General features: G+C 41.2%; 1 protein-coding gene across 1 annotated transcript; it reads right to left on the bottom strand.

Annotated features, from left to right (window-relative positions):
* Window positions 1–296: 296 nt before the first annotated feature.
* On the bottom strand, window positions 297–14,920 carry SRGN (serglycin). Its single transcript, XM_029931800.1, has 3 exons — window positions 14,778–14,920; window positions 5,071–5,218; window positions 297–1,215 (listed from the first exon to the last, which is right to left on the bottom strand). The coding sequence occupies exons 1-3, from the start codon at window positions 14,851–14,853 to the stop codon at window positions 954–956; spliced, it is 486 nt and encodes a 161-aa protein (XP_029787660.1). The 5' UTR covers window positions 14,854–14,920; the 3' UTR covers window positions 297–953.
* Window positions 14,921–15,491: the final 571 nt, after the last annotated feature.

The raw sequence follows: 15,491 nt of genomic DNA, 5'->3' as shown, positions 1-15,491 counted from the left end.
ACACATGATTATTTCTTTTTTTTTTTTGTAAATTTTTTAATGTTTTATTTATTTTTGAGACAGAGAGAGAGACAGCCTGAGCAGGGGAGGGGCAGAGAGAGAGGGAGAAACAGAATCTGAAGCAGGCTCCAGGTTCTGAGCTAGCTGTCAGCACAGAGCCTGACACGGGTCTCAAACTCACGAACCACGAGATCATGACCTGAGCTGAAGCCGGACACTCAACCAACTGAGCCACCCAGACCCCCTGATTATTTCTTAATTTATCTTTTAGAACAGAAGATCCCAGACAGCTTAACTCATTGACTCTAGTTCTGCTTTAATAGAGTCACATTTGAAAATACACAGATATCCAGGAAAAAAAGGAAAGCAGCACGTAGTATTGGAGCACAGTGTGCTTTAGTTTGGACCTTAAGTTTCTAACTGTAACAGCAGCCATACGTCTCCGCAAACACCGCCCTCCAGCTCCCCCAGCACACCCGGTGGTAACATGGGAACAGTATACTTCAAGGGGACTTGGCAATCACCCACCCTATAAATTCACCCAGTGTTTCATCTGGATTTTTCATAAGAAAAGAGGCATATCTATAATTCACAATCAGTGTCAGGTTCCTGAAGAGTGTGAACTATTACCTGTCAATTTGCTTCTCAGACTGAATTTTTTAAAAACAGGTTAGTTTATCCTTTAATTTTCTAGACGTAGGCAGCCTAGGTAACTTTACAGTGATGGGGGTTGAATATAATACAGAGGGGATGCAGGTACTTCCCAGGCCAACAGGATAGATGACGGAAGCTTGAAGAATTCATGGAGAAAAAAAGGTGATAAAACCTAAGCTTTTAATTCAGATGTTTTTAAATTTCTATAATACTTTTTTATTCCAGAATTGATCATTTTACTCTGGTACATAAAACATACTGAATGCATTGCCTGGCACCAAGATGGGAAACCCTCTCTTTTACATAATGAAATCCTCTTCTGGTCCATCTTGGCCCAAGTCCTGGTTGTCTGAAGGCAGATTTCTCCTGAGAGGCCTAAAGTTGTAATAAAAAGCATTGTTTTCATCTACTGGTTGGTATTCCTGTTCAATTTCAGTGAGGAAGCCACTGCCAGAGCCACTTCCGGACCCTGAGCCAGAGCCAGCGCCGGAGCCAGAGCCAGATCCAAAATAGTCCTCAGATAAAGGGAAGACATCATTCAAGTTCTCGGATCCTGACAATCTGAAGTAAGACAGAAAAATGGGGGGGGGGGAGGAGAAACCAGTAAAGTTTGAGACCTAAGACAGATAATCATAATACATTTTTTCAGACAAAAAATTAATACAGCCACCCAGCTGCTCAAATTAAAAGTTAAACATTTCCCAGTTATTCAATGCTTTAAATAAAAAAATAAGTCAATCAGACCTTTCTACATATTTGTCTAGACTTAACTCACTGCATTTATCAATCAACATGTACACATTGCAGACTCATAGAAGCAATGCTAATTTTCTTATGACTAGCATAGCAATCCTGTATTTGGTAAATTAAGGGATCATTTATTTTTTAAAAAAAGATATCTTTTCCCATGTTCTTCCATTAACAAGTAAGTCAGCCTAAATAGGTGAAATTTTCCCCAAATTAAAAATTTCTACAAAACTTCTAATAATTCACAGAGCTTCAACACAATTTCTTTGTAACAAGTTAAGCATTATGTCTGCCACCATGTTAACATTCAAATTCATCTCAAACAGTAAATGAATTGGGGCACCTGAGTGGCTCAGTAGGTTAAGTGTCCAACTCTTGATTTTGGCTCAGGTCACGATCTCACGGTTCACGAGATCGAGCCCTGCATCAGGCTCAGTGCTGACAGCTAAGAGCCTGCTTGGGCTTCTCCCTCTCTCCCACTCTCTCTGTTGCTTCCCCACTTGTGTTCTCTGCCTATCTCAAAATAAATAAGTAAACTTAAAAAAAAAAAGTAAATATATTGATTCAGCTGGGTTCAGTTTGGTGGTTTAGAAGTTCACTCAGTACCAAAAGGCCAGAGCCATGTTGCTGGCCCTCAGTGGCACAACAGCACAACTAAATATCAGAGACAAAAATTGCATTTCATAGTCTATGGGTCATTTTTCCCATGAAGATAATGAACCACAGGCCATTCAACAGATTAGAGCGTCATGCATGCATGCCTTCAGCAAAAATTGAACAACTGATCCCTATTCTAAGTGCCTAGGATAGAATGGAGACAAACAGATGAGGTCCCTTCTCAAGAAATTTATAACTTATTGGGGAAAACAGACAATAAAAAGTGAATAAATCAGGAAACTATGAGGTGGTACTGAATGCCATGCAGAGAAGTAAAATAGACTAATGTACAAGAGGGTAACCAAGTGGCTAGTTTAGACTGTGAGGTCAGGAAAAAGGGATCAGAACGAGAAAGAGAGATTTGGTAGTTACAGACACAAGCACACACACAGTATCAAAAGCATGGAATGATGAGGTCACCTCAGGAAAGCATGCAGATAGAGAAGAGACCCCGCACAGAGCCAGGGCTGCACCAACATATTAAATATTGAACAGAGGAGAAAGAACAGTCAGGGAAGTAGAAGAAAACTCAAGATAAGGTGTGGCCTTGGAAGCCTGGAGAAGAAAGCACTTCCAGGGTAGGGAGGTTAACTGTTTTGAAGGCAATTAGGAAGTCGAGTAAGCCAAACACAGAGAAGTAAACAGTGAATGTGTTAACCAGGAGTAACTGCGACCTTAACAAGCATTCTGAGAGGAAAGTAGGAATGAATGGAAGTCCAAACAGAAGGGGTAGAGGGATGAGGAGGCAGGAAGCATCTTTTTCAGTAAGTGTTGCCCTGAAGAGAGCAGAGAAGGGGCCCATAGCTGGACAGGACGGAGAGTCAAAGAAGGGATTCTAGCTAACTGCCCGAGATGTGAGAGAACATCTGCATATCGATGGGAACAAGATGCTGGGCTCGGAGGAGGAACTGCAGAACTGAAGTCCTAGGAAAGGCGTGTAGAGATGGGATCCCCAGAACAAGGAGTGGCCCTGGAAGCTGCCACAGTGAGTCCGATCAGGAAACTCGTCTACATATTTAACGCAGAAAACTACTTAATGTGTGACAGAAGAGAAGTGAAGCCAAAAGGGGATAGCAAGGAAAGCCCAGAGATGAGAGAAGGTCCTTCTCTCCCTGGGCTAAGAGAGGAAGTGGAGTTCGCTCAGCTACTAGGGGCATCCAGTGGGAGCTGAAGTCATGGAGGAGACATAGTCCTGCCAGAGGTGCCACTCAAGGCAGGGACTGAAGAGAAGAAACATCCTGGTCTCTCCCTGCTTCGCATTCTCTCCAGTTGCCCTTCTGTGCCTTCCATCGTCCAAACTCGGCCACAGATCAGGGAGCCTGACACATGCAGACCATCGGATGAGTGCTCACCCCCCACCCAATACAGAGAAGGAAGGGGGAGGAGAAAGAATGGGTAGGAGGGCAAATGGGCCCAGGACTAACACAGAGGCAAGGACTGTTCACTCACAAGTGGCAGGAGTGTCAGAGTGACATGGAAAACTTCCTGGCTGAGGAAAGATCATAGAGATTTGGGGAGAGAAGAAATGGTGTCAAATTGTCGTTTTGGAGAACTTGGGTTACTCCTCTAACATTTTAGATTTATTTTTTTTTATAACTTTATGCCAATTACTTTTTAAACCTTTTTTAAACTTTTTAACTTTTTATTTTTTGAGAGAGAGAGAGGGAGAGAGAAACAGAGGATGAGCAGGGGAGGGGCAGAGAGAGACAGAATCAGAAACAGGCTCCAGGCTCCGGGCTGTCAGCACAGAGCCCGACACGGGGCTTGAACCCACAGACTGTGAGATCATGACCTGAGCCAAAGTCAGATGCCCAACCGACTGAACCACCCAGGCACCCCACATTTTAGATTTAAATGAGTTACTGTGGAAACTCAGGAGTTAAAATAATGGAGGATGCTACAAAATAAATGTCAAGCTTAATGCTATGGACTCAAAGTAGAAGCATATGAGTAGCATTGCAGAGCGGCATTTTGAGGATGGCGGCAGTGACAATAAACCTATGCAGTGAGTGCCAGCAATGAAGAGGGTCACCAGGACCCTCAAGTGACGATGGGATGGACTCACCTGGTTTGGGCATGATGCCTTCCTCGGCTTTGAAGAGAGTAATTTTCTAGGGTTAATCTTCAAAGTCTGAAGATTAAACTTTTATGAGGATCCTTTTCATAATACATTTTTGCCACGTGTTATAAGACTTTGATATTCACTGAAACAATGGATTCTAAGACAATTCTATTTTTGTTACTTATGAATTCCTATTGGATCTTTTTTGCAAGTTAGCAGGTTTTACTTCATCAAGAAGAGGTTTGGCTTTGGCTTTGGTAAGGCACGGCCATTTATTCTTCCTTTCCCTAATTTCTTCTTTCATCACTACTATCTAATCTTAGAACATTTTTATCACCCCTCAAAAATCTCACACCTACTAGCAATCATTCTGTATTCCTCTCTTCACTTCACTTCACGTCAGCCCCCAGTGACCGCTCATCTATTCCACCTCTATGGATTTGCCTATTCTGGCTGTTTCGTATGAATAGAATCATGTAATATATGGCTTTTGTGACTGGTTTTTTCCACTTTGCATGAAGTTTTCAGGATTCATCCGTGTGATCACATAATTTGTTCCTTCTTTTGGCCAAATAATAGTCCATTCTAGGGACATACTGCATTTTACTTATGCACGCAGTTGAGAGACTCCGACTGGATTTTAATGTATAACGTGCTTTATTTACATAAAGAGAATAATGCTCAATCATTTCCAATACTTGCTGGTGAAAAGTAGTCGATTTTTGTCTCTGCCACCACAAAAAGACCTAGCAAAAGTATGGATGAATCGCACATTCTTGCACATCTCACATCCCAGTAAATACCATAGACAGCTTTTCCATGTACTGCGTGGTGAAAACCAAGCCACCAAGGCAAGAGCCTGAAGGAAAACACACTGGACAACCCTCCCATCTCCAAGCCAAGATCTCAATGTGGGTTGGTGAAAGTAAAGTCAGAGAAAGTTCACTTACGAAGAATAGTCAGTCCTAGGAGGGAGAATTCTGTTGGTTTCCTTTGGAAGTAGGTTGAAAATTGGTCCTTTTTCATCAAGGCAGTTTGCAGAATTACTGTCAGGATTGCAGCGTACCCACTGGTACCTGGCCCTCCGCACTGGAGAACCTGCCCCAAAAGAGGAACCCACGTGGTTACTAAGTATCTCTTATACTGCTTCTAATCACTCTGCCTGGAAGAAATTGTGGATTAAATGATTTCTAAATTTGGTAGAAGGAAAGGTGTGGGCAGGTTTTATGACCACAAATATAACAGGAGCACCCACCATGTGTCAGCCTTTTAGATCCATTGTCCTCACAATACCCCCAGAAAGTATCCCAGAGTTTAAGGTTAAAATAGGCTTGGGCATGGGGCACCTGGGTGGCTCAGATGGTTAAGCTTCTGGCTTTGGCTCAGATCATGATCTCGCGGTTTGTGAGTTTGAGCCCCACGTTGGGCTCGGGGCTGACAGTGCAGAGCCTGGAGCCTGTTTCAGATTCTGTGTCTCCCTCTCTCTCTGCCCCTCCCTTGCTCATGCTCCATCTCTCTCTGTCTCTCTCTCAAAAAAAAAAAAAAACATTTAAAAATTTTTGAAAAAAGATGTTAACACAGTGCCAGGAACAAGACAAACACTTGGTAGTGTTAACTATTATTATTTTTGTACTATTATCTCCACTTTATACAAAGGTAAACTGAGGCCATACAGGTATTAAAGGACACAGTATTCAAACCCGTATCTGACCCCCAAAGCCTGCCCTTTCTAATAGAGATGAGCCAAATCACATTCAGAAAGATTAAGGAATATACCAAGTAGTACCTAAGAAATTACAGGACCCTAGTTCTTTAGGGCCGAATGGTGTTCTTAGGAATGAAAAGTAAGTAATAAAAACTTGGCCTCTGTCTTTGCCCTCAGATCCAGTCAGAGATTTCGGAAGAACCAGGCTCCTCCAGTCGCAGAGGGACAGACAGGTTGGAATACCCTAGTATGTCACAGCTTCTTTTGAGTTTAGTTACTATACAAAAGTCTCCAAATCAGGTGTTAGGAGGTCATCCAGGAGATCCCTTATTAATTCATGAAATAAACCGTTTATTCTTCAAGTTAGCAAGAATGGAAGCCTGGTGATGAGAAATACTTCCCCATACTTCAAAAGGTTCATCCTCTCCCTACCCAAAACCTATGCTTTATTCACACAGGGCAACTAATAATCACCTATCAAGAAAGGGCATGTCTAGAATTCTTTGAAAAGCAGGAAAAGTGGTTTTAAAACCCAGCACATTGTTGTCTGTATAGATCAAAGTGGAAATGATAACTATTTCAGAAAACAAAAACCCCAGTGCTATCGACAATCATTGCAGCATTTTTTTTTTGCAATAGCAAAAGATTGGAAAATTACATGTTAAGGTATAGCTATTAAAAGGATGAGTCAGAGGCGCCTGGGTGGCTCATTTGGTTAAGCGCCCCACTCTTGATTTCAGCTCAGGTCATGTCTCATGGTTTGTGGGTTCGAGTCCCACGTTGAGCTCTGCGCAGACAGTGTGGAGCCTGCTTGGGATTCTCTCTCTCCCCTCTACCCCTACCTTGGTTGCTATCTCTTTCAAAATAAATAAATAAACTTAAAAAAATAATAATAAAAGAATGAGGCAGCTCTCTGGACACTGATATGGATTCTCCAAGGTAGATTATTAAGTAAAAAAAAAGTAAGGAACACTGTGCATTGTGTTAACATTTGTGTGTGTGTGTGTGTGTGTTTAAGAATATATTTACATATATGCTTGCATGTATGTGTCTTGAATCTCTGAAAAGTTACATAACAAACTGATTGCCTTTGTCGAGGGGATTGGTCAGCAGAAGACAGAGGAAGGAAGGACCCTGACTGCTCCCCCTCCTCTTAACACACTCCTACAAGTCCCCTAGAGCCATTCATCTGCTTCCTGTCATCATAAATTAGTTTAGGGACACCTGAGTGGCTCAGTCAGTTAAGCGTCCAACTCTTGATTTTGGCTCAGGACATGATTTCATGGTTCATGAGTTAGAGCCCTGTGTCAGGCTCTGTGCTTCAGCACTAAACTAAAAAATTGGTTTACATCTTCTAGAATTTTACCTAAATGGACTCATACAGCAATTTGACAGAGGGTTTCCTGACATTGTTTTAGTTCAGGGACTAAGAGAAGTGTGTCTACCCTTTACACTACTCTCTTCTAGAAATGGACAATCTAGATATTCCTTACAGCTAGAATGCTTTTGTTGCAATTTTGCAATTTTTAAAAATAACATTTATGTTAGAAAAGAAATATCTGCTCATTATAAGAAATTTTGAAAAATGTATTAAATAAAAGAAAAGAAAAAATACCCCTAATCTCATTACCCAGAATCCCAGAGATCAGGAACTTTGGAGCTTTGGGGTCACCTCCAGTGTGTGTTTCTAGGAGAGTATGCACAACTATGTCCTGTTCTCTGACAGCAACTATCAGAGGCTGAAATGTGGAGCTTCTACCAAAGTCAAGTTCACTTTACCTCTCAATAAGATGAACAGTACTTTGGTTTTTTCTTTTTTTTTTTTAATTTTTTACATTTATTTATCTTTAAGAGACAGACAAATGGGGGAAGGCCAGAGAGAGAAGGAAACACGGAATCCGAAGCAGGCTTCTGTCTCCGAGCTGTCAGCATAGAACTCGATGCAGGGCTCGAACTCGCAAACTGTGAGATCATGACCTGAGCTGAAGTCAGATGCTTAACCAACTGAGCCATCCAGGCGCCCCCAAGGACTTTGTTCTTAAAAGATTGCAGAACCACAGAACTTTTTCAAAATGTCCTTTCTTTATGATTCTCTATTACATCTATTTGCACTCAACTTTGTCCTGGCTAATAGCTCTGATTAACCAAGTTATCACATCATTAAGATATATAATACATATTTTCTATTTATAGAGAGATATATATAAGTAAAATATAATGTATAAAAGATACATGAAGCTGTTCACCTTAGTATTATTTAAACTAAGGAAATAGGAAATAACTGGATCAAAACAGTTAAAAATACTCATGATTAGGCATTTATATGAGGGAATAGTGACCAAAAAGTTAAAAAGTAGTGGTTCTGGAAAAGACTATGTAACATCATAGGAAAATCTATATTTAAAATTCAGTGAGAAAAGCAGAGTACAACTCTGCATAATAGTTGTTAATGCAACCACATAAACAGATATTAGAGGGAGACTTAAGGAAATCCACAGAAACATAGTGATAGACTGGTGATTTTTTTTCTCATTCTGTTTTATAAATTGCTTTAAGTAACAATATTCCTTTAAAAAATAAAAGACACTAATGTAGAAAGTAAATATTCTGCCACTACTTTCTTTCTTTCTCTTTCTCTCTTTCTTTCTCTATCTCTTTCTTTCTTTTTCTTCCTTCCTTCCTTCCTTTCTTACCTTTGGAACTATTATCGTAATTTCCCCCAGGTTCCTGAATATAGCTAACTCTATCCGGCCTGGGACAGCTAGTCATCCAAAATAGGTTAGTTCTGTCACTGCCTAGAGACTGGAAATAGGTAGCAAGATGACATCCAGTGCCCCTTATTAGCTGTGTGACCTTGACCAACTTGCTTAACCTCTGTGTAGCTCAATTTCTTCATCCATAATGGGGACAGTAATAGATCTAATAATGAGATGTAAGTGTTAGGTTCTTAGAATAATACCTAGCAACATGATCAGAGCTCCTTAAACGCTAGTTTCTCTGATGAGGAGGAGACCACAAAACGACCAATCTCTGCTAGTCGACAGCTTATAAAGGCATCAGAACTTTCTCATTCTACTATTTAGTATCTGTCTGATTCTCAATTTCTCATCTTTCAAAGATGAATAATAGTATCCCAAAGAGTTCCTGCCCAGTGAGATAAAAGTATGTAAAACATCTAGCACAAATCTTTGCACATGGTATTTAGTATGTTTTATGTTTCTTTCTCTCTGATTCTTTGCTTCAAGCAGCCTAAGTTTGACATCTAGTTGCTACTTAGAAGCCCTGCATTGTAGGTTGGATACAAATCCAACATCTCCAGGAGAGGGCGATGTCTTCACAGGTTGTGCTGTCTAGAACAGCGCTGTCCAATAGAAGTGTTAAGACAACCATGTATGGAATTTTCTTTCTTTTTTTTTTTAAACTTTTTAAATGTTTATTTATATTTGAGAGAGACAGAGACAGGGTGCGAGCAGAGGAGGGGCAGAGAGAAAGACAGAGACAGAATCTGAAGCAGGCTCCAGGCTCTGAGCTGTCCGCAGAGCCTAACCTGGGGCTTGAACTCACAAGATCATGATGTGAGCTGAAGTCCCACACTTAACTGCCTGAGCCACCCAGGCGCCCGACGTGTGGAATTTTCAATGTGATAGCAGCTATATTTTTAAAAGTAGAACGAGACAAGTGATATTAATTCCATTTAACCAATGTATCCAGATATTGCCATTTAACATACAAGCAACATAAAAGTTATTAATCTTTTACGTTTTTCTTTTCATGTAAGTCCAGGCATATATTTTGCACTAACAGCACATTTCAGTTTAGATTCGCCTCATTTCAAGTGCTCAGGAGCTATCATTTTGGACAGTGTAGCAGTAGGCATTCTCCTTGACATGCAGCTGACGTGCTATCAAGCTGAGGGAATGTTTGCATACATCAAAAGTTAAACAGAAAAGTAAAACTAAAACTTTATGAGGAAGTATCCAGGTGAAAGACCCTATCTTTTCACTGGCATAATACAGCCTTGGTAAACTCGTGAAAACAAATTCTAAAATACAAAATTCCCCCCAGAATTCAGAGTCTCAGCTTTTAAAATTTATAAAGAGCCAGCTTCTTGGGGTGCCTGGCTGACTCAGTGTGTAAAACACACGACTCCTGATCTCAGAGTTGTAAGTTCAGGCCCCACACTGGGTGTAGGGATTACTTTAAAATAAAATTTAAAAAAAAGAGGGGCTTTTTTTGGGGAGGTTGATGAAAATGTTTTATTGACTATGGTGATAGTTGCATGTATCTGTAAATATAATTTTAAACCTTTGAACTGTACACTTTACATGGATGAACTATATGGTATGTGAGTGCTATTTCAATAAAGCTGTTTAAAAACTTATAAAGAAATCAAAGGTAGAAATCATCTCCTAGAAAAGCTTATCTAATTTAGGACTGATAATTGTCATTTGGATTAAGATGAAGAACATGGTTACAGACACAGTGTTCCTGACGTATCTATCAAAGGGTGTTGGCAGGTTGTGAATTCCACAGTTCCAGCTCCTGATGTTGTGGGAATTTCTTGACTCTTACGTTGCTTGAGAGAAATGCCTTATGATTACTGATTACCGCAATTGAAAAAAATAAGAGAGAATGCTAGTGGACACAAGGGTTATCTTCCCCAAAGGCCCCACCTACTGAATCCACTGGTGAATTTTGTGGTGGATTCTAGGGAAACTAAGGGTAGATTACTTGGAATCCTTTTCTTCACCGCTCCCCACCCCACATACACAGAGTCACTAGTCCCTCTTTACCGAAATGCTTTCTGTGAAGGAACACTGCCCCACTAATCTCTCTGCATCTGTTTATATTGTAGTACCAATTTTTCCCCGACATCATCACAATTGCCACTCTCCTATTCTTAATGGAGATTTGTTGCACATGTGTTAGAGAAACTTAAGCAGAAACTGCCATGCGGAGGGTTAAAAAAAAAAAGAGACTGTTTTGTTCATTGTTTGGGTAGCATGGAAACAGACATCGCTAAGTTGGAGTTGCTTCCTACGAGACAGTCAATTCCACAAGATAAGGCTTTCCCACTCTCCCCTGGTTTGACAAGCTGTGAATGTTCCAAGTTTACTTTCAATTTCTCCTCCTCTACACTTCAATTCGTTGGTAAACTTTATAGCAAGTTTACAACAGTCAAAACAAGGGTTTTTGTTTTAAATAAAGAAAATCTTGAGGCACCTGGACAGCTTAGTCCGTAGAACACATGACTCCCTTTTTTTTTATTTCTTTAATGCTTTTTATTTATTTTTGAGAGACAGAGAGAGGCAGCGCAAGCAGGGGAGGGTCAGAGAGAGAGGGAGACACAGAATCTGAAGCGGGCTCCAGGCTCTGAGCTAGCTGTCAGCACAGAGCCCAACGCGGGGCTCGAACCCACAAACCATGAGATCATGGCCTGAGCGGAAGCCAGACGCTCAACCGACTGAGCCACCCAGGCGCCCCTAGAACATGTGACGCTTGATATCAGGGTCGTAAGTTCAAGTCTCGCATTGGGTGTAGCGATTACTTATAAAAACTTTTTTTTTTTTAATAAAAACTTTAAAAAGAGAGAAAAGAAAGGAAGAAAGAGAAAGAAAAGGAGAGGAGAGGAGAGAAAAATCTCTACCTAGAAGACAGTCAAGTTGCAGTAGAAAGTTAACTCTGACCTTGAAATCAGATAGCTGCTTCTGGCCTGAAGCAAGTCTCAAATATTTTGCAGGAGGTTGGTCTAAAGAGCAAACACGTTTTCTCTTCACAGGAAATGTGATGATCAGTTACGAGAGAATGAACATGAAATCACTTTATCAAACAGCAGCACACATGTGTGGAATCACTCTCTACTATAACCTAGGAGTGTGGAGTGAACACATGATCTGGCCACAATGCTTGTGGATTTTCCATTTTCTCTCTTTATGGGCATCTTTTAAAAAGAGGGGCAGGGCGCCTGGGTGGCTCAGATCTGTGCGACAGATCAAGAGCTCCAGCCCTTGATTTCGGCTCCAGTCATGATCTCATGGTTTGTGAGATGGAGCCCCACAGAACGCAGAGTCTGTTTGGGTTTCCCTCTCTCCCTCTCTCTCTCTGCCCCTCCCCCCCCATTCTTTCTTTCAAAATAAATAAACATGAAAAAAAATTAAAAGAGGGGCAGAAGAGTTTAGAGTTCACAGACCTTATCAATAATCAACAATCCGGAACTCTACATTAAACCGATAGCCACCTGTCCTCTCCAGGGTCTCCCATGCATTGCCAAATGTCCATTTCTTTGTACCTGATAGACAAGATTTTACGTCATGTCTTTACTTGGGTTTGACTTATAATAACTGATATGGGCTGAATTGTGTCTCCTCAATTTGTATGTTGAAGCCCTAACTCTCGATACCTCAGAATGGGGTTGTTTTGGGAGATAGGGACAAAAAAGAGGTAATTAAGGTCAAATGAGATCATACGGATGTACCCTAATCCAGGATGGCTGGTGTCCCTTTGCGACGAGATCAGGACACAGACACACACAGAGGAAGGACCATGTGAAGGCACAGAGAGATGGGCATCTACAAGGCAAGGAGAGAGCCTTCAGAAAGAAACCAACCCCACTGACATCTTGATCATGGACTTTCTAGCCTCCAGAACCTTGAGATAAATTTCTGTCATTTAAGCCACACCAGCCCGGGGTACTGTGCAGCCTTAGCAAACTAATACAATAATCTAAGATGTTTTGAGTATGTTCAGTAAAAGCAAGCCAAAAGCCTAGGTAATTTGATCAGTTCAGTCAAACCAGTGATTTGAGTAAATATTTCTTAAAAGAAGGGGGGGTGAATGCTGTTGAATCACATCTGGCATCACGTGGATGTATGGTGAAATTGCGGCATGGCTCTCTGGATTGCGGCCGTGAGCCTGTCATCGCTGACACGCGCAGCCCCGGGCGGGCCTCTAGTCCCCTTCTCATTCAGATGTGGGCACAAGCCCTTCATTCCAACACCAAGTGCACTTCTCCTTTGGAAATACCCTTGCTTTTCAGTTCATTCATTCTTTCTTGGTTCCTTTTCCAACAAAGAGCTAAACCTACCAGGTTTAAATGCTAGTACTTTGTACAATTTCATAATGGTTTCTTCACTTCTTTCTGATGAATACTTTTTGCTTTCATTCTAGTTTTACCTCCAGAATCTTAGTGGGGATGTGATATTTGGGGGAAGCTCTGAGTATGTAAAGACTGACTTAGCTCTTGCCGCGGTGGACCCCCTCACCCCCCACCAACTACTCACTCAGATCTGTGCTATAAATATAGACCTCATTATCTGGGTCTTGTCACAACACATTAGGGAATTACTTCATCAAGCTGAAGACTTTCCCTAAAACACCCAAGCCTGTTCCCTACAATCAATAATGTTTCATACTTTTTTTTTAATTTTTTTAATGTTTTATTTATTTTTGATACAGAGAGTGACAGAGCATGAGACGGGGAGGGGCAGAGAGAGAAGGAGACACAGAACCAGAAGCAGGCTCCAGGCTCTGAGCTGTTAGCACAGAGCCTGATGCGGGGCTTGAACCCATGAATGTGAGATCTGACCTGAGCCGAAGTCAGAGGCTTAACCAACTGAGCCACCCAGGCGCCCCATGTTTCATACTTTAAAAAATAGAGTCATAAAAAAGTTTCAGCAACATTACTTGCTGTTATTTTCTTCAATAAACGCAAAACAAGAGGAAAATAATCTTATCAATTTCCAGTATATGATGAATGTATCTGATTTTCCTGTGTATGATTTCATTTCACCAAAAGTAAAAACAGGACTACGAGAGTCACTTCAAAGAAACAAATCCAGGACGTGTATGTCACTAGGAGTCAGTATTTCCTGTACAATTTGGGGAACCTTAAATGTGTTTATACTATAAATTCTCTCATCTGTTTATCGGGTCATGATCTCCTGCCTTGTTTAGACGTGAGCCCTTATTTACCAAAGAAGAAATTGTATCTTTCTTACAAACTGTTCATTTTTGTTTCCTTAGTCATTAAGACTTTAAGTTGTTTCAGTCTGACTAAACAATTCTGAACGATAGAGAAATCTAACAAGAAATTACACAAAATCTCCAAATGTAAAGTGTCTCTGAGAACAGCACAAACACTGAAATTCTTTGGCCTCTTTTTAAAGTCTGAGAGGGTTTGTAGTTTGTCTAACCACAGTTGAATTTTCACTAAGAACCAAGGTTTTTTTTTTTAAGGCAAAAAACCGGGCAAATTTACTCTGAGTTTTACAAACATATCATTTCCCACTGTTAGAGTAATTATGATGCCACCATAATATATGAAAACTTGGGACTGAGAGAAACCCTTAGGGACAGACGCTCAACAGTGCCACCTTCCCCAACAGACACATGGGTCATTTTCTATATTACCTTCTTGAATTTTTAAAGGTTTATAAACTAGGGGCACCTGCGTGGCTCTGTCAGTTAAGCATCGGACTCTTGATCTCGACTCAGATCATGATCTCGGGGTTCGTGGGATGGAGCCCCACACGGGGCTCTGTGCTGACGGCGCTGAGCCTGCTTGGGATTCTCTCTCCCTCTGTCTCTCTCTCTCTCTCTCTCTGTCTCTCTCTGTCTCTCTCTCTCTCTGTCTGCCTCTCTCTCAATAAAATAAAATATACGTTAAAAAAAATAAAAGTTTATGAACTATACCTTTTCATCCAAAGATAAAAGGGCACATTTCAATCATTGTGGGAGCTTACAAGGCCACACCTGCCTCAGAGTTTCCGTCTTCTTGGTACCAAACTTAACCACACTCACAGTGAGGGGTTCAGCCCCCCCAAATCCTTTTTCCTTGCATTCTTTCTCCCACAGTACATTCCTTACCTTAAAGTGAATATAATCATTTGTGGGAACCCTGGCGCTTACAAAGATTACAGGGGTTAGGGGATGGGCAGGATTCCTGGGTCTTACCTTGAACCGAAGAATCAAAAACCAGGATAAAGGCAAGAGCCAGGACAAACGTACTGCCCTGGAGGACCCGTGGCATCGTGACCAGCTTACTTCAGTCCCACTGCCTGCGCACCAACTTCACGGTTAGGAAATGTAGCAGGGTGCACTCTGTCCCTTTTAGAAAAAGTTCCAAAACCTCAAACCCTGCCCAGAACACACGTCACAATTTCCTGAACAAATAGAAAGAGATCCACATCAAAACCCAGAAAGATAAAAAAAAAAAAAAAGGACAGCAAAATAACTATTCATACCCATTATGAAACAGCACGGAACTCTCCCCAGGTCTGCTTTTTCAAGAGTTTTGTTGTTTGCCACTTGCCTGTTAGAAATTGTTTTCCCACTAAAACAGTAGAATCAGCGTTCAGTACAGTCTGTTTTTCCTCTCCTCAATTAGCAAGCTGAACACAAGATTTTTAACCTAAAGAGGCCACTGCGCTGTGGCTGAGTGGGAGCTGGGCCCTGCCTTTTCATACTGAGGACCTTCAACATAAAACGTTAGTTTTCCTTTTCGTCAGGAGTGGCACAACTCCCTGGGTCAAGCTCGAGAAGTAAAAGTTCAAAGCTGAGCTCTCTACAAAAAAGTGTTCTCAGATTTCAGAGAACAGGTTTCTTATGGGACTCTGTTGCTTCCGTTGGCTCCATCCCTGGTTCTCTCTCTTCCTCAAGCATGGAGTG

The sequence above is a fragment of the Suricata suricatta genome, chromosome 2, assembly GCF_006229205.1.
Source record: "Suricata suricatta isolate VVHF042 chromosome 2, meerkat_22Aug2017_6uvM2_HiC, whole genome shotgun sequence".
Lineage (NCBI taxonomy): Eukaryota > Metazoa > Chordata > Mammalia > Carnivora > Herpestidae > Suricata > Suricata suricatta.
This window is presented reverse-complemented; position numbering and strand designations above follow the sequence as displayed.

Coding starts and splice junctions, on each gene's coding strand:
- SRGN (XM_029931800.1), bottom strand. CDS start 14,853: ATGCCACGGGTCCTCCAGGGCAGTACGTTTGTCCTGGCTCTTGCCTTT. Junction 5,219..14,777: donor TTTTGATTCTTCGGTTCAAG/GTAAGACCCAGG, acceptor CTTTTGGGGCAG/GTTCTCCAGTGCGGAGGGCC. Junction 1,216..5,070: donor CCTAGGACTGACTATTCTTC/GTAAGTGAACTT, acceptor GTCTTACTTCAG/ATTGTCAGGATCCGAGAACT.